This window comes from Platichthys flesus, chromosome 8 (genome assembly GCF_949316205.1).
Source record: "Platichthys flesus chromosome 8, fPlaFle2.1, whole genome shotgun sequence".
NCBI classification, from domain to species: Eukaryota; Metazoa; Chordata; class Actinopteri; order Pleuronectiformes; family Pleuronectidae; genus Platichthys; species Platichthys flesus.
The window spans coordinates 6,827,828-6,855,732 of record NC_084952.1 but is presented as its reverse complement, the minus strand read 5'-3'; the positions used below and the strand labels follow the sequence as shown (position 1 = coordinate 6,855,732).

Sequence of the window (27,905 nt, the reverse complement as noted above, 5' to 3'; positions counted from 1 at the left end):
GTGCTTCCAGGAAAACTTAACTGGACCCATCTATTGCAGCTAGAACAAAACATCTTGAAAGTTTACAGCGGTATAAAATGAAATGAAATGTGAATAAATGAAATTGAACTTACCAGCTGAAATAGAGGCCAAGCGGACGTAGTCGTAATCCCTCTGCACCGTCTCGTAGGGATAACGCTCCACCAGGTTGAGTCCTGAGATAATTACAGATAGAAACATTGGCTTGGATGTTGTGACACCTTAATTCATCTTAACACAAATATTGCTCCCATGTTGTCGTTTTCATTTAGCCACCGAAGCTCCCATCGACTATATCATTGATCATATAGACTCTGCACGTTATTCATTATATGTTATGCTTCTATATAAACTTGATTTTAGACTTGCAGCCTATAGATAAAAAGTGTGTATTTAAGCAGTTCAGTAAGCTGCTCTCCAGTGCCCACTGACCGTGTATGATTGCCTGGTGAAGGCTCCAGTAGATGCTCAGGCAGTTCTTTTCTTTCTTCATGCCTCGCTTACACTGGCAGCCGTGTAAGGGGCTGGACATCAGGGCGGACACAGCGTTGGTACACTGGCTCTTGGCACCAGGGCCCAGCTTCATATTGCCGTTGCCCGCCACGCACTGACGCAAGGTCCGCAGACGTGGACTGCACATCTCGTCGCTCGAGCACGAGTCCCCGGCCACCAAGCAGTCTCTGCCGGCCAGTATAACCTCCAACAGGGCTGTGTGGGAAGACATCAGAGCACAACAGGGAGCGTGAGCGATAAGCGGATTGGAGATCGTAGTCGAGGTATAAGGTTATTAAACGAGATGGGGAGTTAAGAATAAAGAAAAACTGAAATGGTGAAATATAAAACCCAAATGTCACAGATAAGGTAGGAGGAGAAAGTAAAGAATATTATGCAGGGGAGATATAAACAGTTATAAGAGAATATTAAACATTACAGCAGATGGGGGTGGGGTGTGGGGGTGGGCTAATTGTGTAATTCTGCAAACATGAGAAGGCAGAGGTCGATATCAATACAGCACAATAGCAGCCGGTGGAATTTTTAATGATTTAGTTTGTGCTTGTCTTTGCTCTGTTGCTTCAAAAGTTGAAGATGCATCAAGCATTGTGAGTTTGGTGAAAGTCTGAAGAGGACACTGTGGTGGTGCTCGGTTTTCTGTGGAGAAATGTCAGGCTCATGTGAGATTTTGTACAGACATTCATTGTCCCCTGAGGATGAACCCCACTGACTTTGGTGAATCCATTACTACCTGCTGCACTAACAAAAGCCCCTTCAGGTTCAGGTGTATTTTGTGTATAGAGTCAGTTATCGAATGGTCTGTGCTAATAGTCCAAACAAGTAATCATGGCAAACACACGCCTGCTACACATCAGCATGTCAGCATTATCATCATCACATGTTGGGATTGAACAAAGCTTCTGTTTTACTTTGAAATGACACAATACAATGGCAAAGTCAAGCTAAAGTAAAATAGAGAAAGTTCCTTCAGACCCACTTAAGTTTTTGTATGAGCTGTTTTTAGAATATAACTAATAATATAACTAACTTCCCTGGTTTTAGTTAAACCAGGTCCTTTGCTTTGTGACTGTCAAGTATCTTATAACTGGACCTGCAGGCCACAGCATTCACAGCTTTGTTGAGAAGGCACCAGCCTCCAGGCTTAATCACTCGGTGTATAAGTTATGTAATATCATATTTTCTTGAGTGGCAGAGTTATACAGATGCTAATCTGTGCCCTCGTCGATTCCCTGCAAACCTTGTCCTCGGTTGGTTTGACACTTTCACTTCTACCTCATGACTCAGGCCTATTCAACGAGCCAGGGGACTTGAATAATATGTTTGTGACATGTATTGAATATAACCAGAAGCCTCACAAGTGAAAAAACCTTAGATATTCATCAGTGGTGAAACATCTATGCAGCGCTCTGTCAATTTACTGGAGCTTTATGTCTAACAGTTGGTTATAGGGTGGGTGATGGTTTCTTTTCGCTTTGCAGGGTCGGCGGACGGAGAACTTTTTATTTGGTAAAAGTGGGGGATGAAAAGAAAAAGTGAGATTTATATCAAGTGCATAGCTGTAACATAGTTGTTAATTATATCATGGGCTATACCTGGGAGGCTTGTTAATATGTAATTGAAATGTAATTTACTGCTGTGCCCTTTACATCTAGCTACATGCCTTGAGTTTAAATCAAATGTTCTTTAACATATTGTTCTGCTGCTCTCACACAGTCAGAGTCACTCATTGTACAGGGATGTTTCTGGGGCTTAATAATCATCAGATAATACAAAATTAACTATTGTGAGGAAACAGATCTGTACTGTTTCATATACTGAATGTAAAGATCAGCCAAGCATCTAATTTTCCTCTACGAAATGATGCCAAAATACCCAACGCTGCCATCATCTGGAGCCAGAGTCTGCGCAGTAGCGGTGGCGGGGCACAGATACGCTCACTCGAGCAATCATGAGTAAGTCTCAGCTGTCAATCATGGTATTCCACCCTTTTTTATAGCATCAAATCACTGATTGAAAACTGAAAACAATTTCTTGATTTATTAAACATCAGTTTAATAAAAAACACCTAAAACTACCAATAGAAACTATCTTTATTTGTCGTGTACTTTGTCTTTTCGGGGTTAACACAGAGGAGGCAGGGATTATGACTTATACTGCAGCTTGCCATTAGGTGGCAATCAAGATGCTCTTCACTTTCTGCCATCTTCATCTTCATATACAGTATATATAGCATAAAGCAGCTGGAGAAATGCAGGAATAAAAGTTGACAAAAAAGTCCAAGTGCTCAAAGTTAAATGCAGAACTTTGCTGGAGTTAATTACAGTGGAGGTGGTGAATATTTAAATAGTGCTGCCACTCTTCTTCTTTTGAACGTTTCCAGTTTTGAACTCTGTACAATGACTTTTATTAAGGAAATGTTTTCTCTCTCTCTACCCACTCCTTTCATTACTGTCAGTGTTCAACTCTAGTCTGACAACAACTTGTGCTTCACACAGAGGACTTTGATTATATTCCAGAACATATTCCAAGGCATGTGCTAGAATAAGGCAAGTGGATCCTTTGATTCAAACAATTCAAATTCACACCACCTCTTGTTTTTTCTAATGCCCCATCCACTTGGATCAAACCATTTCAATTTCATGCAGCTTTCATCCTTTTACAGTGGTAATTCTGCAACAAAAAGAAACAAAAACAACCAGCCATTGTTTTGATCTCAGAAAACAAACACTCGGGAAGAAAGAATGAAAGACACAACACAACATCTTCTCAATTCTGTTGAGACTGTTCAATCTATCTCATTGGCTGAAACCCTCATAGGTGCACCGAGTCTGTGTCCCATCAGGATTCGTCCCAGCCCTCATCCTCCACTCAGCGCACTGGACAGACGCGTGAATGCCAACCAACGCCAATGTTCTGGAAAGCCAGATGGTCCGATGCATATTCAAGCCTGAGATCCTTTACTCTATGGCTATGTGTGTCAGTTTGTGCTGTCGGGGCAGAAGCTGGAATAGACACCATACATCATGAATGCAAATGAGCCGCTTGATTTGACATTTCCAATAAGCCCGTCTCAATGTACCAGTGGGTTTAGCCAATTAACCATGTCAGTAATCAATGTGTTCGGAGGCTCGGTTAAGTTCTCTGTTTCCCTGTCACATAAATCACCGGCAGATTAGCTGATCAGTTACCCTCGCGCGGCGGCTTAATGGTCCACTTCAGGAGAGATAAAATGGAAAATGAAACTTAATGAAGTCAGCTAGATTGTCTGCCTCACTCCCTTATACCTACAAAGCAGTGAGGCAGTGGAAGGAAGGGGTATTGTTAAGTATTGATGCACTTAATGGGTATCACCTTTGTTACAATGCACTTAAGTTTAGAAATGTATCTTGGATGGTTGGATTACAAAGCAAACAACAAATACAATTTTTCTTCTTCTGGTTGTACATCAGATGTTTGTTTTTTTAACTCAATTGAATACATACACATTGTTTTACATGCTCTTAAGTCTTTAATATTATTTTATTAATTTACAGGCATATGAAATATCCATGTGTTCAGCATACTGTTATTTGTAAATATTTAAACAACCTAAATAATTCAAGTCCTATGTGTTAAATATGTGCTTTTGTTTTGAGCAGTGTCTCCAGGATCCCTGCTCTGAGAAAAGAACGGGATCAACAGCAGCTCGGTAGCTGATCGAAATCTTTCCTCAAGGTCTACTTACTATATTTTACTGCATTATTTCAACCATATTTCATAATTTGCCTGTAACGCATCTCCCCTTAGTTTCTCAGGCCATTGTGTTTTTCCACAAGAACTTCTAATATCAGTATTCGTGAGACAGTATATGCTCCAGCAGCTGCTCCTTCATCAGAAGTTTATCCAGCTGTGTTTGGTTTAATGCAGAATGAAAAAAAGAAATAAACAGTTCAGCTGTGACTGTTTTTTTTGGTTCAAGGTCTTAGAAAGTCAACAAGTAAAGTTGGCACATGTTGAATATATTCCTTCTCTCAGCCCACTTGTTATTCTACAAACCTTTCTTACAGTTCCTCGTTTTTTTACCACATGCTTGGAAGCTGACAAAATTATCTCTATCTGATCAATTGTTTATTTTTAGGAAATAAAATAAATGATTTAAGATAATATCTATATATGATTAAGACTGGTACTGGTTCAGACTGGTATATCTACTTTTTAATACATTCATCAAACGTCATCATTAAAATGAAAAGAGACACTTTATAAATATTAAATGTGGATCTTTATTCTTTATTGATCTCTTCCGGTCACATTATTGTTCTCAAAGTTTCACAATTTGCTTTTGAGAGAAAAGGAAATATTGTATCGAGTTGTAAAAAAAACACTCTTTGTGTTCCTTTGTATATTCCAATGTGTCCTATATAGTTTGTTTTATTAGTAGCTGAAAAAAGTGAATGCCAATTGTTCAGGGCATGAATCATATTTGCAGAGATGTAGCCTGTATTGTTTTTTGTTGCTGTCAGATGCATGAGACATTATTTGATTCCATGGCATAAAATTAACAATTTTAGACATCAAAGCTGAATAGAGTGCATTTGGTGAAATGCCCAAGCAAATTATCCATCTGCATTCACAATAAAGCAGAGTCAGCTTCACTCGTACCTGTACTTCAAACAAAGAGCGAATGGAGACCTGGGTAAGTGCAGCAATTTAGCTTCAAAGTTTACAGAGGAGACTTCCAAGCAGATCATAATAAATAACCTAAATTTGGGCTCCACTTAATTTTTCTAATCTTCTTAGAAAGTCATTTAGTTGATCCCTTTTCAACAGCAGGCTTTTCCTTTTTCACAGAGATAAATGTTGCCTGTACGATTCTCACATATTTACCCAGAAATCCAGACAGCAGGAGTTGATACATTAAGCACGATCTAAAAGAGCGAGCTGGTACATTAAAGCATTATTGTTTATTTGGTTTGCCATTTCACCAAGAAACTTGGTGGAAGGATGGGACAAGGGCCAAGAGGGAACCCATTACTTTTGAATGCACATTTGGACATTGGCGGATCCAGGAATCACTTTCTTAACATTGTGAGAAAGGGTGTTTTTTTTAACATTTGCACCAATTCCCAAGGCGATACTTTATGGATCTTAATAAAAAAATCTGGCATATTTAAGGAAACTGATATTTATTAGTGTGTTCAACTTGGTGCGACTTGATTGAATTTAAGGGGACGGTTGGGCAATAAGTTCTCGACTGAGTGCTGTTCTGCTTTTTTATTAATTTTATTCATTCTGGTTCAGCAGCCCATCATCAAAATGAATGAGGGGGTTTGATGTTTTCACACGGTCCTGAACGGAGCTTTAAGTAAACTGACTGTTTCCTACGTTACATTCTTATATCAGCTTCAAAAGGCCGAGCACTGTGTATTTCATTTCAATAAACCTAAATCTAATTCGTTTCAAATTAGATTTTAGCATTGACAAAACATTCAAATCAAAAACTGTTGTTGCAATTATCTAAAACTTCCGAGCTGTCAAGAAGTGACATACACTCAAAACAACTAAAGCACAAATTCACATTATGAAAGTAAATATTTAGGACTATACATAACAAACTACCCCATAGACTTCATACGTTTATTTGTTTCACAGGCAAAACATCGTCCATAAAAACATCCTCATACAAAACTCCTAAACTTGACCAACATCTGTCTAAAATCACATGTACACTCAAGATAATTCAAACAAAAGCAGCCATAAGCACGTAAACATCTCATTTGACGGTGACTCAGATGAAGAGAAGCTTGGAGAAACTGTATTCCCCTCAGGGAAGTCTCACATCTTCAAGATAGGATCTGCCGCTGCATAGAAACCATTTAATTCCTTGATTAGCATCACCGACCATTACGACCACCACTGCCTTTATCGATGCTTTCCTCCTGGGGAGCTCAGGCTGGAAAGCAAATGGTCCTGTTCTGGCTGTGCTAAGCCGAGCCAATCTTCCACTGCTTGTACCTCTCGTAAAACCAAATGATACAGTGCATAATCCCAATCACTGCCAAGCATCACTCAGCTCCTCAAAACAAACATTGGTTTATGTGCTACTTTAAATGCTCTGTAATGAATAGGTAATAAACCCAATGTCACCGGCCTCACTCCCTCAGCCGCCTCTTCCTAATTATTCTGCTTACGTCACACCCCAGAGGAACTTCCATTAACAACTTTTTTAATTATTAATCGCCATCCGTTACTGGAGGCAGGAGCAGGATCTTTTCAAACATGTCATTGTTCCCATGACATGCCACCCATACTTTTGAATTTTGCAAACCCCCACTGTGCAGCTTGAAAAGACAAACAAACATCAAAACAAACACACAACTAGATCCCATAATGCAAGGGCTGCCTTGTGGAGGCAGCTAGTTGTAAACAAAAGATGATATCTGCACACGCGGTGGAGGAAGGTTATTATTCGTGTCTCTGTTTCGGGCGAACACCCATGTCATCTAAATCCGAGGGCTGTGCACTGTAAGACTGACTGGTCTCGTAGCGTTTAAGGTTTCGCTTTGGAGGAAGCTCTGACTGACATCAGCGAGAGTGTGTGTGTGTCTGTGTGTGTTTGTTGTGCTATCCCTCGGAGAGCCAGTTGGTATTTGTGGTCCTTGAATGAGAACATGTGTGCACTGTGAGCGGGGAGGTTAAGGAGTTTGGGATTTAAAGGAGCATGAATTAAGATGTGACATTAATCAGCTTCCATCAGCAGCAGCTTTGACAGGACTCAGGCGGCGGTGTCACATGAGATCATATCACTGGCAGGATGAAGTGTTCTCATTGCCACAGGCGAAGAAAAAAATATGCAAGAGACTTTAAGTGAAGATAATCTCTCTTAACAGAACCTTTATTTGCATACCGCCTATTTGCATATATGTTATAAACCTTATTTTCAATGTAAATCTTCATCAAATCATTAAGATTTTTCACTTTGATATTGTCTGAGGTGCATATGTGGCAAATTATTGATAAAACAACCACAGCAATCATTTTACTCACGATGACTTCTCTGGTGTAATGTGGAAAATGTGAAACTGCAATTCATCTTTGACATTATTTTCAATGAACGGCCCAAAGACCAAGCAGATCATAAACTATACTGTGCATTAAGATGGACGACAACCCTCCACTTCCTCCCACTATCCAGAAATGAAGCACAAATATCCTGGATACGATCATTGCCAACTTATGCCAATGTGGCCATTTGGAGCCAGAGTCTTAGCAGTAGCAATGTGGGGATTGAGCCGTTATGTCGGGGTTCCAGCGTTACACATGACGAGTCAGTCTATGCTGTCTATCATGACACTTGAACATAAATCAATGTGGTTTAATATATAAAAAAAGCATCTTTGACGAGTTTGAGATTTTAGTTTGGCTCATGTCTCATCTGTTTATATGGAGGAGGTGTGATTAATTACCTATACTGCAGCAGCCAGCCACCAGGGGGCGATTGAGAGGCTTTGTCTCCAGTCACAGAGAACTGCCATGTTGTCCATCGTTTAATATAACTTGTGGATCAGACAGACATGGGTCTTGCACTTAGTTGTCAAAACGCAAAGAGACGTAAGAAGGTCAACTCTGATTAAAAAAACAGCGTAGAGGCAAGAACATCAAGTTCCGACAGATGTTGCATCAGTATTAATACTGAACTTCAACATAACCTGCAAACATGCTGCCTGAAAACATTTTCCTTCACTGTATAATTGCTGCTGAAGTGAAACAAAACGACATTCTCCACTGTTGTGTGTGTTTTCAGCCAAAGCCTTCCCTGTTCCACCTCAGGTGGTTACTACAGGCTTTCTGAACCACCTGCGGCTCGCACCGAATCACTGGAAGGCTGATGTAGTCTTAACGCTCTGGGCCAGGCGCCAGAATTCTAGCCAGCTGAACACCACCCACCTGCTGACACAGACATGAACAGAACTACAGCCTGTTTTGTTCCTCACTGAGCCGTAAAAAAAGACTAAAGGACAAAGACTGTCGGAGTAGGCTGCCTCTGCTGGCAGTCCATAATTGATGGCAGACAATTTGCTACCTGGAACCGTGATCAGATACTGGCATGGTTGTTTTGTTGGGGCCAACGGGTATCAGATCTCGATGGAAAACAGTCCTCCCCCCACACACAGTCAGGAAATCACAAGACGTGCAGACTCAGTGGGACCAAACTGACATTGATAACAAGCCGCAACAATTAAGAGCATCTCTGGAGGCTTAGGTGAGTGGATTAGCATCGTCACACAGGCCTTTCCCTCTGGGTGATCTGAGACCATATGAACATTTATACTAAGCCCTGCAGCTAACTCTCAAAATATAGCTTTAGTGTGAACAATGTTGTTTTATAGCTTTGAAAATGTATTAATCCCTAAGATCTTTAATGATTACATTTGGACAGAAATTATCAAATCACTATTGACAACACGTGTACTCTGTGAACATTTAAAACAAACCGAAAGTAAAAAAATTACAAGAGAGGTTTTTTGGGGAAAACCAGTCGACTGTCTCAACAGTAAATTTGTTTACAGTGTTTTTAAGTTGATTCAAACTTCTTCATAAAAAAACTTTTTCAGGGATGGAAAATGTCTAAGTGACTTGAATAATGTGGCCGTGCTCTGGAATATATCCCGTTTGCATTAGAGAAACAGAACAGTGCTTCAGGCAAATATCAAATACAAATATGGCTAAACTGTTTTTTTGTGTGTATTAAAAGATGTGATTATTGAAGCTAGCCACGAATTTATTCTCACTGTGAATGTGAAAGTACTTCTTCATACCTCACTTATTTGCTTTATTCCTGTCACAAGCCAACAGGCGGTGTTGAACATTTATATTGAAGCAGGAGATGCAACTTGTTTCAGTAAATGAGAAAGCAAATGATGAAGGTTTTTCCTTTGTTATTCAGAACAGTTTCAATCACTGACTCTGAAAAGTTAGATTTAATTAATTAAGATGTGAGTAACATAAAGGCCTTGCAGGGCGTCAGGTGCAAGACTGAAGGAAAAAGTATTTTGTGTGTGTGTGTGTGTGTGTGACGGCCTGTCAAGTTCAGTCTCAATGTCACACAACACAGACTGCTTTATCTTCACTTGGAAATTGTGACATTATGAGTGCATTGACTATTGGTGTGTAATGGCTGCAATTAACTTATCTTGCGAAAGGAGGCTGAGTTGTGACACATCATGTTTATCTCTAAGTGTGAAAGTGCCGGCTGTCTGCGGAACCAAACACGACTCCCGTCAGCCACCAGGGTTGACAAATGAAAGGCCTTCGTCTCAAATATTGGGTTTGGAACGCAGGCAAATGCTGATCCTGAGTCATTCCAGTGTGTCTGTCACACCGCAGGATGATTGCCAATTATCTGGGTGGTATAAAAAGACCAGAAAGCCTCATAAACAAGACACCGACCTCGTTAACATTTCTATTAATAATCTCAATCTCATTGCGACTAGATTCTTCCTGTTGTCTATGGCAAAGCCTGTCGATAGCAACAGTACCCCTCGGTCAATCATTCTACTCAATCATTGCACTAATAGAATTTATAACAGTAACTATGACAGACTTACCTCCTTAATTTTAAACAGCAATTTAAAAACCATGTTCACTTATAAGACATGATGTGAAACTGTGTCAGAAAGTGTTTATGCCTGATTTGAGTTGTTAAACTAAACTCTGTTGCTAAGAAGAGGGAGGCATCATATCATTTAAATACGGGAACTAATTGTACAGATAGTCAAATTGTCTTTCCTGGATGGTGTTCATGGTGAAACACAACAAGCCCCACAAATAGTTATAACTAATAAAAATGCAACTATAAATTGAAGTTCAATCCAGGGCTCTCTTCTTTCCCCCACACAGTCTGCAGGTCACTGCATGAATTGGGTGAAGATTTCATCCTCAGCTCCAGAAATGGTTTAGCACAGTTTTGTCATTTCTTGACAGGTTCAATAAGCTGTAGTTAGCAAGCTAAGCGAGCTTTACCTCACTTTATAGCTGTGCCAAATGATGATGTGTAATGAAACGCTAGATAAATGTCTATTGTTTCATATTGTGTGCTATGATTTATTTTGCTGTTGATGATATTCTCGTCAAGAAAAATTAGATGACACGTTTTTTTTCTTCCAGACAACACAAATGTGGACAGACAAAAAGGAGCTTGTATCTTTAAGACATCTTTGTTTCATGGACATACTTTGCGAAGCCATATGCAAATTAGGCCTATACCGTAGACCGGTCCCCACAACAATCTAAAATATTGCTTACCCCTTTTACCACCCACACAAGAGTAATGTCAAATGGAGAGAATGTGCGAATGAAAGCCAAAAAAGTACAGAACAGAGTGCTCAAGACACTTGAGTCGGGTGTTGTTGACCAGAAGCCGATGGAATCCTGCCTGCAGCAGTCTATTAGGGAACAGACAAACCAATACTTTAAAACAACTCTTCTTTTGGCCTTGTATCAGCTCCTTAATTAAGAAGCTGTGAGTTACACTAACCACAACTTCTATTCTAATTCATGGGAAAGCATTTACAGCGCAGTTGCAGTCTCCGCTGCCTTAATGAAGTGATGAAGTGTTTAACCCTCTGTTGGGTCTGATGTTGTGGCAAGGTCATAACACCTGCCAGCTGTGGCTGTCACTCAATTGTCCCCACAGGAGGAGGAGCCATACATTCCAGAACAGTGATTGATGGGCACTTTTACTGATGAGGTTGTTTAACAGCAGCGTCCTCAGTGTGTTGTTCAGACGCCTCCAGTCCACGGACCCGTCTTTTGTTTTACAAAGCAGCACAAACAGCCGCAGTGAGAGCAGCTTAAACATGAATCTTCAGATAGGGCTTCTCAGCTGATTGCCTCCACTTGCCCCTGCTGCGATAAAGACTTGCAACATGGCAATTTCCATAGTGCGTTGTGTTTTAAGGTAATAAATCTGGGGGCTTTTGCTGTTTTATCAGTTTTATGGGTCCAGGTTCACATTACACCAGTGATATATAACAATAGTCTAGTCTCTTTCGGCTGCACATTATTTAAACGTGTTGCAAGAGCCAATGCTTTAGATCTTTGTTTGATAATGTGTCTCCGTTTGCCTCCATGAGGTTTCAAAGCCTCTTTCTAAAATCATCTCAGTGCACGGAAATTATCATTCACCTAGAGCCAACATTAGATGACAGAAAGTGAAATATGGGTCAGCATGACCAGATGTTGGCCTATTAAGGTAGACTCCAGACTAGAGGACTCTGTCAATCATGCGGGACCCAGGGGACACAGCAAGTGATCTGCGGTAGCTCAGTTACATGACTTCTTTTGAATCCTTCGTGATTCACTGTTTTAAAGTCTCAAATGAAAGGTCACAAGCGGATCAGAGACACCGAAAGGCCGGGTCTGGAGATCAGAGGGAACAGAAGTCCTCATGTGTCTGAAGTCCCAACGAGTCGCACGCCGGGTCTCCTCCCAAATCTCTCATCTAGTGCTTCAGTGTGTGTCACGTTTGGCAGTTTTGCAACCTCTGAACACAATTGTTGAGGTTACGTGAAAGTCGGTTGTCAGAGCTCTAACACCCGGGCACCTATTTGTCATCTTCAGAGCTGTCAGTCAAGCTTACATCACTGTTGCTGATAAATGAAATCTACAGCCAAGATTTAAAAAAATACCAGGAATTTACAGGATGACAGGATAACATATTCCTCTCCTCATTAGCATATCACAGGAGTGATTCATAACATGACATGTGGCCTTGCATGTTGGTAGAGAAGCTTTAAGTCAAGGCTTTAATGTCCATCTGGCAGACCGGTGAGCCCACATGGAAAAACCCAACTGTCTTTTTATTAATTCTGTGACTGGCCCATAAAACAGGTAGACGTTGTTTTTTTTCTTAATCGACACTGGGCATGTTTAATTGAAATCCTCCCCCTTTGGGTTTTAGTGCCTTCAATAAACCAGAGCTCGTCTTTGGACAGTCTGTCCACTTCCTATTAATGGTATGAGGGTCTTGGATCGTGGGCGTGTTGGTGGATTATGATGATGGATTGTGGATCATGGTGGAATCTGATTGTGTTGGCAGCTGATGATTAAAACAGGCTTGACATACAATACGCCTACCTACATACTGTACCATAACTTACAATAACTCCTTTCATTTGTCATTGCTGCCCCCTTCATGTCTATCACACATTTTCTTAAGTACAAATACTTTAAACATGGAAACACTTATGTAAGAAAACTGTGATGTACACACTGTTATGTTCTTGATGTGTCCAGCCACAAGCAGAATCTATGTGTCTCTCTCTCTCTCTCTCTCTCGCTCTCCCTATCTACAGTTTGGTTTACGTTTTTTGTAGATTTACTCTCGTGGAGGGTTAAGAACAGAGGATGTCGCACTATGGCAGGTTTGCTACTGAGTTACCAAGCCAGCTCCCTTCTGTTTTCCACGGTGAGCTGAAGGTGTATTTTAATGCAGCTCCAAAACTTATTTGAGGAACATGATTGTCTTTGTTGCTCACCATTCATCAACATTTATAAGTCCGACTGGAGGTTTTGTTGCTTTGTCCATTTATTTATTGGGCTTTGGGGAAAACACTGCTTGTTTTTTTCTCCATTGTGCCAATACAGTCCATGGTCCTGCCCTTCTCTGGAGTCAATATAACTAATCTGGAAGTTATTTATTTATTTGTAGTGCATTCTTGAAACACTTTATGTATATTGAGGTAAATTTGTCTCCTTCATTTATTTAGAATTTCCTATGGTGAATGTTGCTTTTTGACTTCTTCAGCCTTACCCGTATTCATGTTTGTAGTAAACAGCAGCATTGAGTCGCACTTCAAACAGTTATTCATTATTCAGACAGTTAAATCCATTAGGCATTTCTGTCACAGTTTGTAGAACATATGCAATACTGCTCATGAAATGATTACAATTTTCTTTTTCAGTCGCTTCACTTTAACTGGCAATAAACCATAACAATTTCTAATTAATTTCAGCTCTGAAATTCATAGTTACTCAGTCAAACAGATGGCGTGGACTGTAGCTCGCAGGGCCAAACATAGCTAGAGCTGAGGCATAATTGAATAAGAGGGGTCATTAACCATGTTTGCTGAGTTTCTGAAAAGGTGAACTAAAGAGCTGTGTGTTTCTAGAGTGACAAAATCAATATGATGAATATGAAATTCTGTGCAAACCCAAAATATGACACAGTACACAGGGGATGCTGTAATTCCAACATCACTCCAGCTAGGGATTCAATTTCATATCATTCGATATAAATAATCAACACAAAAATTAGTGATTTATTTCTGAACTGTGTTGCTGAATGAAATTTGAAGAAACCAGACAGTTCAATGTGGTTTTATACTCTACTTCGTTAACAGAAAATAAAATATACTCACTTAACCTCAAAACATTTGACATGTCTGAGATGAGATGTTTCAACAGATAGTAGCTCGTAACAGATTTTTCAGTATAACACATTGACTGTATACTACCAACTAAGTGTCTTAAAGCTGTAATTTATACAAACACTAGGGCTTTGAAACATAAACATCTATCTCCTCATCATAACACTTCACGGCTGACTGATGTACATTTGGCTCCAGAAATAGAAGTCTCAATCATTCTCTCCCTATGTGATGTTAGCTGTTGGGTCAGGTGACTCTGAAACTCTATCGTGTCCATCCAATCTGATGAACATGCATTTGAAGATCCTTCTTTAGGCTTTACAGATGAAATGCAAACCTGCGGACTGGATTTTCTGCTTTAACTGATAAACCTCTAACAGCTGTTTCACGTGAACCGGTCCAGACCTACATTATAAGCAGATTTTCAGCACGAAAACATAAAACAGTGTAGGTGGAAAAAGACAAGAATATTGAAAAGAAATAGAAATGTACCCGGCTGTTGCCCTCCATGTCATCACAAGTCTTTTAATCTGCTATTATACTTGGAATAAAGCATATGAACCCATTCAGCAAGGGTTACATGGGTTGTGTGCTCCAGTGCCATTTGTATGATAATCACATAGATCGCTTCTCCTACTTTCATTTGTCCCTGAATACCAAGACTGTCAGGGCTGTAGCTCATTATGAATGCAACATGTGTCCCTTCCCAACAGCCAGCTCAAGGATTCCTGATGTGTTAATCTGTTCAAAACGAGTGCATACAGACACATTATGTGATTAACCTGCTTAATAATGATAATGGGAAATGCAAACTCTTCGCTTGACAGTCCAAACTCGAGAAAGCCACTTTTTTGTTAGAAACCGAGACTATGACAATGTGATGACACAATATTCAGAAGAGAAATGAATCACATATGATCTATTACCTGCTGACGGATATAACTTTTTCTAAATTTACAATATTTGCTCTTCAAAATGTCATGCTGAATTTGTCTTCTCACAAAAGGTTGCTCAGTCACATTCTCATCGCATGAAACAACATTGTCTTGTCTCTCTGCATAACCTTTTCAACAGCATTCAAGAAATACTTAGGGTGGGATATTAATCCTGAGGGCAACATTTTCCTTTCTAAAGCCAGGCTTAAAAAAATGGTGGCCTCTAAGAGCAAAGTCAACTTTATCTCGACCTTTTGTTTGCTACAACATCACAATATGTCGCGTCCCCGGAACAGGTGCTGCTCCCCAGGATCGAAGGGCAAACTTCAGAGGCAGGTAAAAGCAGGCAACAGCTTTGCTCCGCTAACCAACGAAGATGCCCCCCCCCCCCCCCCCCCCTCGACCTGGCTCAAAAGCCCCTTATTTTTCTGTAGGCAGAACATGCGATGCTGCAAGAGATCTCAATCTGGCTCTCATTACGATGCAGGCCACGAGACCTGCGGGGCAATGGATCAACATCTCGAAAGCAATAACAATGCTGCAGAAAAGTTTGAGCAGAGATTTCTTCGCTTCCCAAACTTCTACTTGGCTCTTTTTCCTTTTTTTTCAGCTTTAATGGGTCATTTGGCAAAAGAAACTTTCAGCACATGAAATAACAAGCCCGGACCCTTCAGATGTTCAAGTATTATTGTCTTTACTGGCTTATAAGCCCCTATAGGCAGAATGTATAGACCCTTTATATTACAGCTCATTGCTCACGAATCTCAACAAAACTACTATTTTGCACTTAAGTTGAGTAGTTGGTTTTAAACAACACTAATAATAGGAAATTATAATTAGAGAAACATTTTAAATAGGAAGAATTAAGTATTTGAATTTGCACAAATCAATACTTAAAATGTATGTTGTCGAATTAATTGTAATGTGAAAGATTGCAGCATTAGAAACGTCACTCAACTCTGCAGTACCCCTCAGCTCTTATAATAATTTCAGTGAGAATAAAATTAGTAGTCGTTAGACAAATGTATTTAAGGTTATCATATTGTGTGGATGCTGTTTGAAAGATCACAGATTTGAATATATTGCATGTTGTGTTGCTACTTGTTTCAACAGATGAACATTATCTATGTGAAGCAGCAGGAAACATTTGGCATGAGCAGTCGATAAATACTGTTCTGATACAATGTAATGGAATTCATTAGGATCGTCACGGTTATATTTGTACATTTCTGAGCACATTCTGTACACGTTCATGAATTGTAGCATTATGATAAACAGTACGGAGATATATTTATCAGGGCACACACTGTACAGCGGGTTCCAACCGAGGGGTCTCCCTGCATCTTATCACAGCAGCAGTGTTGAATCCCCCAGGAAGTGTGTGGCAGAGAGTCAATGGACCTAATATGGAGTGATTCTTCTCCAGGGGCATTTCCATGGGAATGTGGCTCTGGTTTCACAGTTATCACTCACACAGAGCTGTCAAACGCTTAGCGGCGTTCTCTTGATCCAATTAATTAGGGCCTAACAAGGCATGGAAAGGGAAGGGATTCAGATATACGGGGTGGCGACAGAGTCAAGGGCCTCCACAAACGAGGCCGATATCTCGTTACACACTGTCCATTAACGAGACATGTGAAGCGCATGTGTCGAAGAAAGTTGTGACTGTGACTGACAAGGTTTCCAGCCGCATGCTGACTGGTAGAAAAAAGAGTTTAAATGTCAGATGTTCCTGAGTAGAGCTGGGTTAAAAAACAATTTCTCTGATCTGATATCGATTCATAAAATTGTAAGATTAATACATGCCTTTGTCAGATCTTGAGAGGGAATTGTGAATGTGAAACCATGGCGGCAGCTCCTCCACTGTAGGCACAGCCAAGATTTCAGAATTACAAAGAAAGAGAGGAGTTGGACATGTTAATCGTGTTGGATACATTTCTAATAATGCACCAGGTTATAGGTTTCCTTTTCACAGTTTACACCATTAGATCTCTGCGGATCTCTTGCATATCCAAGAAATTGGGTTAGGGTTAGAGTTAGGGTTCCTGAAGTATCCCTGACTGAATCGAAAATTAATTAAGTCGGTAATCGAATTGAGACTTTGGCAATCCGAGTTGAATCGATTCAGGAAATCATTGGCGACGCCCAGCAGTTCCTCAGACAGAAAAGCTATCTTTGACCTCTGTGCGAGATGAGCATCTTCTTCGCGCACAATTTGTTGGCGGCGTCATTCTCCGAGTCTAAAATAATTAATCAAGCGGTGGCGTGCGGAGGTGGCTTCCTCTCCTCTGCGTGGAGCAGATGTTGTAAATCCACTGCAGCGCACACAGACAGGTGCCCTCCAGCCGGTTCCCGTCTGCTGCCTTGGTAATGGTGTGTTTCCTTTTCCTGGGACACTGGAGGAATCGAGCAGTGCTCAGTCCAGCCTCTATAATCATCAGGTTTCATGATTCGACAGCAGCAACAGCAAGTTGACGAATCACTGCAAGATGGTGTTTGGTGGAAGAAAATGAAGAGTATGTACATTTTGAATATGGAAAGATTATACTCTGTAGAGCCCCTTTTATTAATCAGACGAATAAACTGCTTGAACTAATCAGGATTTCTGTCTCTTGTCAATGCAAAGGAGATTTCATTGTCATCTAGGTGTTAAATCATTGCAGCTAAGCCTTGGTGACGATAGTTAATATTGACACACATACTCCTACTATTCTACTGACCTGCATCATTTTACTTGTCTCAGTACTGATGGTGGTTTCAATATCAAACTTGTAACATTGTGTTCAGATGATATTGAATCAGCCATCGTCTGTGCCCACAGAGTACAGGCTGTGTCATGCAGATATTTGCATTCAGTCCTGGGGGCAATGGAGTATTGGTTCCCTTGTCCTGCATGTTCTGGGGATTGTTTGAAGAAGTGAAAGGAGAAAATCCAAACTTCACGTAGTGAGGAACAGGAGCAAATTTGTTTCTTAGGTACTTATCACCTCAGGGAGCCTGAACAAGGATCAGCCATGTATTCATTCAGTCTGTCCACAAAAAAACTTTCATGGACGATCAGGTTGGAAGGTTGCTGTGAAGCAGTTGTTGTGTTGAGTTTGGATATTCTCCTCTTGTCCCCAGGGATGTAGTTCAAGTGATGTGTTCTGGAGGACAGTTGGCCTGTGAGGGTTCGTGAACTGCTGCAAGGTTACGATCTTATTCCTGCTCTGCCATTCTCTGTATTATACATTTCATACATCTCAGTCTAGACATTAATTCAATTTGCACAAACAAGCATTTCCAGTCATTCCTTTTTATTGTGGCTACGACGAGGCCACAAACTGATTTCACCAATTTGATTAACTGAAGAGCTCCTCCTGGGCATAAAAGAAGCCGAATTAATTTTCCCTGAGAAACCGTGCGGTGCCATAGCTCAGCTGGTATATGGTCTAGTCTGGGAACGCTGATAAGAAACTATTCCATTTGCCGGCTGAACTGCAGTGTAATTCACTCGGTGCATGTAAACAAACAATGAAACAGTAATTAAATACTATAAGGTTTGTGGCTGCACCTATTTTTAATTAAATAACAGCAGTGATAAAACCATATAGTGCACATGCACAGCTACAGATATCTAAAAAATTCAGTTGGGGAGCTCATTCATCGTGCCTGTCATAAAACCTGCGCAGGGACCACAAGGATACAAGGCATCTACATTCATCATTCGCAAGCAATGTTGAAGTCGAACTTTAAGGTTGGCTCCTAAAGATTTCTTTAGTTTCTGCCTCAGACTCTTAACACACTGGAATATCTCCGAGGTGACATAATAGGCCAGTGTTTATGGAAATAATTGAAGAAACTCTACAGATTCAAATATTTTCATAGGACTGTAAATCTTGAGTTCAAGCTGTAATTAGTGCTGCTACTGTGGAAGATACTGTTACACACAGCTGCCCAAAAAGCTGACCACATTATGACACAGTAGCCCTTTACCACAGGGAAACTGGGAAGGGGGAATGATTATCAGCAGCTGTCATCTCTATTTGAGAAAGGGAAAAACAGTTCTGATGACGGGTTGGTGAAAAAGTCTCTCAATCACTGGTTATTAATGCCAGCAAGTCAAAGAGGAAACAGAAAGCTCTGCATATATTGATTTTATAAAGGTCAAATTGACTGGAGGTTTATAGGAATAAAAGAGAGAGAGATGTTTTTCATGCAAAAAGTATTATATTTAAGAGGATTACATCTGTCTGGATCTCACTAAAGTCTAGAAAATTGCAGTCTTGCAAGTTTTTGCCGACATAAAACTGGTGTTTAAATCTGCGATGTCTGAATATGACGAGTAAAAATAACTGAATATGCCTCACTCACTGGCATATTGTGGCAATGACAATACAAATTCCACAGTTAGCTAACTGGAGGGGGGGTAGACCAAGATATATGTTCTTGGACCTTTTGTCGCACATGTTCTTCCAAGAGCTGCTTCCATCAATCTTCACGAAAGTTTGTGCTCACCCCAGATAGATTTAGCAGCGTCCCAGAAATTCAACAAGAGGACAGGAAGTGGAGCCTAATCCCTGCGTTTGAAAGAGTGTCACAATGGGGCTGTGCCTACTTGTCTGGAACGGTCTTTCTCTCTGGATAACCACGAGAGTGGCAGAGTTAATGAGCCTGTGTTTGGCCCTTAGAGGCCACTGTATGTCAGTAACCTCAGAGCCGCTCTTTGAACAGGCACAAAGAAGAGAGACTCCATTTTTTTATCTGATCAGGAGCTCGACTCAAGGACATTTCCACCCTCGATGTATAAACTTGGTGATCAACAGCAGGTTTAAACAGATGGTCTTAAGTCCATTAAAGGAATGGTGTTCTGGGAAATATCACTGTCACATGAGTTAGGACAATGACCACTGCTGCTTTTTCCTTTCACCTGCTGGTGAGCTATAACCAACCAGTGGAACAGAAGACGATACGTTTGGCGGACAATCGAAGCTGAGATCTCGGACCCTGACCTAAAAGGTGACAATTGAGGAAAGTCTCAGTAAAAGAAAAAGTGTGTGGAGTGAAAGCAGATCCTGCAGGATATTGGAGTCGTGTAAAGCATGTCCATTGCACGTTTCACTGAGTTAATCCTGGAGGACTCCTGGAGCCCATTGGCTATTGACTGACGACAAAGTAGCCTCTGGGGACAAGGGACAATATTTTGGCGCTTCCAGTGTAGACAGCGGATATCCAGGACTCGCTCTTCCATTCGCTGAACACTGTTTACGCTCTGATGGTGTCATTTATCGAAAGTCAAAAATCTCCAAACAAAACACCAACAGCAAAACTTTTTGTAGGTTTTAGGTCTAGATGTAATTTATGCTGGTATAGTGGTAAATGGAAAAGGCTGATGCAATTCTGTCAAAGTCTTTTTAAAAGTGCCTCATTTACTTGCCACATGGACTGTTTACATGTTGGCAACCAAAGCCTACTCAAATTTGATTGGTCAAACTAGAAACAGAAACCAGAGATAATCCAGTTCCCAAATCTCATCCCTCACCCACAGATTCTGCACATTCACGCGCAGGATCAGTTTTTAGAGATTTAACCTGGAGCTTCTCAGAGGAACGGAGCAGTGTCATCCGTCTATATTGGAACGCATTGTGCTTTTTCTCACCAAAACTTTCCATCCAACAGTTCCACTAGTTGAGAGCGAGGTAAAGAAACTGCTTGCTCAGCGTTTCACTGAGCACATTCAAATCAAACCAAACCCAGTGCACTGGTGGGAAGATTGATCTACAACCACAAAGCATCACGTTCTTCTCCCAAACCAAAACGTTTAACAATGAGCTAGATTGTTCCGAACACGTTAGGGATTTCCCCCAAAAAAATCTTTGTAAGTGTTATAGTTACAAGGCCTGAATTTCAATCTTGACTCATTTGTAAACCAAGAGAAAAAGGCAAATGAAAATATTCATCTGGACAATGAAGGTTTGTGCCTCACATTTCCATTCTGTCAAAAGATGTTCATCATTTTCAATTATTCTGTTTAATATCACCTCTGGGTTTCATATAGTCCTTATTTACACATTATTAGCATTAGTCGACTGGCAGTAATCTTAATTACCAATTACAGTTATACATTTTTCACACCAAAGTCTGCTCACAGACACCTGATCTCTGTGAAATCACCTGGGGCTGAAAACTGTGAAGAAGAAAAAAGATCGGAGAGGATTGAGTTAGACGGAGGTGATGAGGATCGGTTCAATCAGGAGGAAGAATGTGTGCAATGAATCTCTAACTCTGCTTAATAAATCGAAATCTGAGGAGTTAAAAATCCCACAAAGTGTACTGATACAAAAGTGTAGTAATCCATTAATAGCAATGTCGGTCTTAGAGTTATATTGATAGTTAAGTCAGTTTATAATCTGATCTAACAGAAACACGTAGGGATGTTTTCAGACAAACTTCGAAGAAAACCATGGATGGTAGTTACCCTCTTTACATCTGAACTCTTACTTTTGCAGAAGTGAATAATAAGCCACTTGGAGGCTGCAGAAACATGTTGTTTGATGCAGTGTAACAAATAATCTGATGACATGAAAATATAATTGCTTCACACATTTTGTTGCATTTGCCAACATGAAGAAAGATTAAGGATGGGAGTTGGAAAATATGACTGAATCAACAAATAAGCTCTTTTACGGTTTCTATCAAATTAGGTTCTATCCCATTCTTACAATCACTATAAGCCTCTTACAACATGAAAACAAGAGTAAAATAGAATCTGACACTGTTTTTTCCTCATTACTTCTTGCTGGTAACAACAAAACCCCTTCACTCATATAAATCTCCACATGTAAACACGTTCTGTAACGAGTGCACAGTGATTTATCTGGAGGCACTTCATTATAGATCAGGGCGTTAAACTCAGACTCATTTATTTTTCCCCCACATACATCTCAGCTAATCAATGGCACGTCTCTGGTATTAACCCTCATGGCCCCCGTCTTTCAGCACTTTTACTCCAAACTATATGTTACTGTTTCAAGTTATTACGGTTTAATGTCACATGCAGGCAGTTATTTGTGCAAATTGAATCAAGTCACCATCAGAGGTCAGAGCTGTCGGGCTGACTGATATCAGATTAACTTGCCAGATTTTTAAACGAAACAATTTTTTTTTTTTAAGGGCTCTGACATTGGCTGGAGAAGAGAAGCAGCCCACAGGAAAAGCTTCACAACCTTTCTGTCTGTGAAGCTTTTAAACCTCAGATCCGTCAGCGAGTAAATGTTCCTCAAATGTATTGATGGGGTTTAGATGGGAAACTCTTTTCCTGTATAGAGTTGTATTTCCTGTAGACCATGACGCGGAGGAGCTGCAGCTCAGACTCTCGAGGTTTGATAACCAGTCTCCATACCTTTATTCAAGGAGAACTTCAGGTTAAGATACACAGTTTAATCCCATTTAACAGGAAGTGACAGACCCAGGTAGCCCGACTGGTGTGGACAGACCCAATGTACTGGAAAATATATACAGAAAGCAGGGATACTGGTATGGGCTTATATATCAACTGTTACAGCCTCTGTATCGAGCAGTGAGCTCCGACAACATGATAACATAACTACACAATTACAAGTATTAGCAGTATTTTTCCTGGTTATAATTTTTTTTTGTAAATCTCCCTTATTGTTGTACCGTTAATCTCCAGATTTTTACTTTTTTTCTTGAAAGAACTGCAGCATTCGTAATAATTAATAAACTGACAGAACTCAAGTTTCCAGTTTATTAGGCCGAGTGCATCCAGCTAAAACTAATGCAGTCAGAGTTTAATAAATTTGAATACATAATGTGTATCTTCAGCCACTAGGGCTCTCTCAATCAAAACAATAACGAAAGATCTTTGTGTGTATACTCAGCAAGTTTATTCTCTGTGTGTTGATCTGGCTGATTGTATTTGTACACTGCTAATAAAATAACTCAGAAAGTTTTCCGTTCTTTTATATTTCCTGTATTTACCTGGACTGCAAACAACTGACAAAAAAAACAATTAAATCGAAAGTGTGCAGAGAGCGCTAAACGAACACTTCATCCCCCCCCCCCCCCCCCCCCCCCGCCCACCTGATAACCAGACTCAGTTGCCATTTTGTGTTGCCTAAGTCAATTGAATCCCTGGGATGTGGGGTGCAATTCAAAGATCTGGAACAAGGTTACGTTCAATCCCAAACTGTGTACTCTGTTAGAGGAAATAAAGGAAGTTAAATTGTTCCTCCCTTGGAACTTATTTGGGGAAACGCAGGGCCCATAAAACAAAGTGCCACAAAGCGTGCCACACATTGTTTCTTCTGTCCCTCTAAGACACAAAGCTCAGCTCTCCCCTGCTCGGTCACAAAAACACTTAGAAATGGCCGTAGAAAGTTATTTGTTGTATTATCTTTTCATAATTTGAGCTGGAATGGCACATACCTCCGACGACAGTCCCGTTAAGTTCAATCGAGCCTTACAGCAGTACATGAAATTATAATCTCCATTGCAGAACTTGTTGATGTGTTGATAAAAAGAAAAGAAAATCACACAAATTTAACCTTACTCCCTTATGAATTGGAAAAATTGTTGGAAATGCCCACAATGTCTCACAATGTTAGAGTCCCACTCCAATAGCTTATAAAATCCCTTAGACTCTGAATATTCAAAAAAGAATATTCAAAAAATATTGCATGGCTTAATCTATGAATATGCTGATGTGGCCCCGCCCTCACCTAATGACTTCTGTTTAAGCCTCTTCCACCAAATTTTTGCAACCCTGCTGTCAAACAAATGAATAGCCATTAATCATTAACTGCTTGGGGAAGGTTACTATCATAGAGCTTTAACTATTAATGCACAATTACAACTATGTTCAATCTCTGGTGCAAAAATGGCATTCTAGATGAAAGTCACACTAAATCACACAGGGTGCTGTTTAACAGTGACATGTGAGGAGCTGAACTTTAATGATCAACCCTGACACACAGCAAGTAATAGTCTTCAAATCGAATGCAGGTATTATCCCGTCATATGTTGGTGTTCTGTGTTAACGTGGTATTAACGTCCGGGTGTAACTCACAGCACCATCTCCTCTCGCCATTTTACATGGATTTAATAACAGACCTGTCTCCATGTGCCACGTGAGGAGAGCGCGGGCGTGTGATGGGTCGTCTGTTCACCTTGGGTCCTACCTGTGCTCCAAATGAGATTCATGACAAATCCACTACAAGGGGCCAGCCAATATGCTTGGTAATAGCATGCTTGGCAGTACTTATCTGTCTCCATTAAAGACACAGGTCATATCCCGCAATGTCAAAACCATTAAATCAAAAAATATAGCCTGATCACCGGCTGGTGCTGGGCGCTGGTGCAGTTAAAAAGCAGCTCTGTCGAAGGAGGGCGATTAAAAATAGTTTACCTCATACAGTAAAAAAAATATATAATCTGAGAGCAAACTAAAAAGCTTTGACAGACTACAATCAGAATCATTTCATTTAGTATAAACACTATGATAATAGAGATTTTTATAATAATTGAAATGTTTCCGATTAAGGCCTGTCAAAGCTTTGTAATTATTATAAACGTCATGATGAATTTATGGATCCTTGTCAACTGCATTTCCGGTCCAAACATTTCCAGTTTGAAAGCCTCTGGAGATCTTTGCTTAGTCTTCCAGTTGGATCCATTAATATTAAACTCAATCACCTACAAATGCGACTTGCACCTTGATATGAAACTCATCATGGGCCTGTTGTTGCACGTTTTGCCCGTTACTGCAGCAGGGAAATGGGAAAAAGACCTGGACTAGGCAATTGTGCTTAATTCTATATCATTTCAAGCCTCTGTGTGGATCTGTCAAAATAAGCCCCGCTGCACATTTATCATGCAGATAAGATCGTGGCCTGGACAGTCGACTACTTGCCTGGGATTTAGTTTTTATCTTTCATAACAGTGGAGGCAACAGGGATTCGGCTTGAACTCCGCAACTCCTGTGAATGAATAAACTGACCCTGTGTGAGATGGATGTCTTCCTTCGGGACCTGCAGCCCTGGACTGAACATCATCTCTGCTCCAGGATCACGTCTCAGCTCAGACCAACATGTCAGACCACCAACCACCTAATGAGCAAGCCTTAATAAGCCGAGCCCGGCTCCAAAAACATGGGTTGATTCACATTCCCAAGGCCAAAGTTAACATTTTTGAAAGTCTCATTCTGTCTCACTAGCAATCTCTGATAAAAGGCATTTAGTTTGCAGTCTCAATGTGAATGCTAACAGTTTGTCCTTGAAAGAAAATTGCCCCCAACAAAGAGGTTGTGTTTTTACCTCTGTATTTATGTTGGTTGGTTTGTATGTTTCTTAGTTAGAAGGATTACGCAAAACCTACTGGACCTATTATCACGAAAATTGGTGGAAAGTTGCGATATGGGTCGAGAAAGATCTCAATAATGTTTGGTGCCGACCCGGATCAACGGGCGGATCCAGGACATTTTTTTGGGGACTTTCTTTAATATTGCAAGATAAGGCATTTATTTTTAGACTTTCACTGATTACTGGGAACAGGGAATAATTAATGGGTCTTAATAAAAAAATCAGGCATATCTAGGGAACTGATAACTGACAGTACTGCCAGCTGAGTTGAATTGAAGGGGACTGTTTGGCCTTGGCCATTTTTGTTCAATCAATTAATCAATTAATCTTGTAAGTTTTAAAGTATTCATCACTTGTGTTTCTATGGTTTCCATGTGGACCAGCAGAGTAAATAGTTTGAAAGACAAAAGTTCCTACAATTAATACTAGGCCTCCAAATGTTTCACCATCTAATTTACAATTAAAAACCTCAAAATTAACAGGCTTGTAAACTGAATATTTTCTACATATAGTGGGCATGATGAAGTGAACAGAATTTCTTTGACTCTTGAGATGTAATTTCAACCGACAAAGAAGAAAAAGAATCTCAAAATGCCATCTTTTTAATGGCCACTTTTCCCAGCTGAGAAATATTGCTCCTATAATGTTTGCTCCGAGAGCTCCTTCTGCAAAACTGCGGTGATTTCAGGATCCCTCTGTGTTGGCTCGCAGGTATCTGGGGCAGTTAGGGGGAGAGCTGGGTAATGTGGGAGCCTGGCTTGCTCACCAAATAAGCAATCACTGTCACTGAAACTGCCCAGAATGCTACATAAATTGGGTTGAATCATCAAAAAGGCCCCTTATCGTTTCTGACCTTTTTCGCAGTTTGGTCTCGGTTAATTAATTTGGGCAGATCAACGAAGCTGCCTTTAGAATCGACATCCAAACCCTTTTAAATCTGCCTAGAACAATATGTATGCCATCAGTAATTTATCCTGGATGCAGCAGTATGAAGACGTACATGAGGCTGGAGAACATCACTGCCTCTGTCTGTCTCTAATCAGCCATTACGAGCCAAATTGTTCACCACCAAAGGTCAGGATGGAGAGAGAAGCCGATTCAAAAAGCAAACTGTGCTCTTTTCTTTTCCACATTTACGTCACTGTGGCATCTCCTGTCATTTCACCAGTGAAGACCTTCAAAGAGGCTGGTATTCATTATGAATAGAACTGATGGAAATGAAATTAAAGTGTTGACCCGCTGTCATGGTCATTAGCGGGTGTATTGATGTTTGTGAGCTCTTCGGAGGCAGCAGCCGGATTGACACATTTGTGTCTAGTGACAAAGGGACGCTGAGAGGCAACAACACACGGCCCCGCTCTCACAAGACTGTGGATAGTTGCCACAGAAATCAATATTCCAGCTTCCTTCAATTACATGGAGAGGAGGTGGCTCAGTGACACTCACTGCAATGACAGATGTACTGCTGAGGATGCTCAATTTACTGGGAGGCTCCATCAGAATAAAACTTTGCAGGCACGTAGTAGGTAAATGGCTGAAATGATGGGGCAATAGCCCACAGAGTATAAATTCTGCATGATGCATGCATATCTATAATATATAATGGACTGAAATGTGGAGATGGGAGATGGCCTGGTACAGTGACCTGAAATATGTAACTGTGAAGCTAAACATGTAATCCACACATGTAGAAATACCGCATGTTATGCACACGCACACTCTCACACACACATGTAAGCTCCTTTCTGGAGCTCACCACACAAATCAGCAAATTTGAAACAGGAAAAAATGTTCTTAACAACTGAAATGTAAAAATAAAAAAAAAGGCATTTGAAATATAAAATAACCAGTTGTCAGTAATGCCAGTACAATCATATAGCAAAATGCTGCCGGGATTATTCTCCTTTCCTGACAGATGATTTCAAACACAAAAAGCCATCACTTACCCAAAGTTATGAGATGGAACAGATAAACTCCCCACAGATCCATCTCTGTGTGAAACGAGAAGTCAGGTTACGCGTCGGATCTGCAACTACAGCTGCGCAATTACACTACCAGAGGAGGGTGTCCTGTTCTGCATGTGGAGATCATTATTGGCACAGGGGCGAAAATCTCTGAACATCTAAAAAACTAAAAAAATCCTCAGAGCGTCTACTCAGCTTGTTGCTGTCTCGGAATTGTACTTAGGATCCCAGCAGTTTCTCCCAGGACGTCGTCACTGCCGCGCTTTTGCGCAAAGCCGGAGCCATGCGTAAAATGATGCGAGTGAAAGTTGCTCCTGCGCGTTGTACGGTCCAGTAACGCGTGAGTGTGTGTGTGTGTGTGTGTGTGAGAGAGTCTGTTGCTCGTCGCTGTGGTCGCACCAGTCCTCCAGTGCAATGAGCTGCTGGAGAGATGCTGAGTGCTGCCGGGAAGAAGAGGGAGGGAGGGAGGGAGAGAGAAAACAGTTTGTGCAGGAGGACATTAAACAGCCTGCTCTCATGGTCAGGGATTCTGTAGCGCTAATAAAGTGTGACACGAGGTTTATTCTGCAGCAGGAACCTTATTATGCTTTTCCCACAGGGATTTATAGTGTGTGTGATGGAGATTATAGTGATCTTAACCTGCTTTTTTTTATTTCTTTTAATCTACTACTGATGACTGTAGTCATATTCCCTGTAAATAAATCACAT

General features: G+C 40.6%; 1 protein-coding gene across 1 annotated transcript in view; it reads right to left on the bottom strand.

Moving 5' to 3' along the window:
- Positions 1-27,562, bottom strand: part of gfra4b (GDNF family receptor alpha 4b) — a 37,116-nt gene extending 9,554 nt beyond the window's left edge. The window contains exons 1-3 of the mRNA XM_062393868.1: positions 27,180-27,562; positions 451-726; positions 114-194 (exon numbers count right to left, since the gene is read on the bottom strand). Of these exons, the coding sequence (XP_062249852.1) occupies positions 114-194; positions 451-726; positions 27,180-27,222 (400 nt within the window). The 5' untranslated portion in view covers positions 27,223-27,562. The remainder of the gene's footprint in view (positions 1-113; positions 195-450; positions 727-27,179) is intronic.
- Positions 27,563-27,905: the final 343 nt, after the last annotated feature.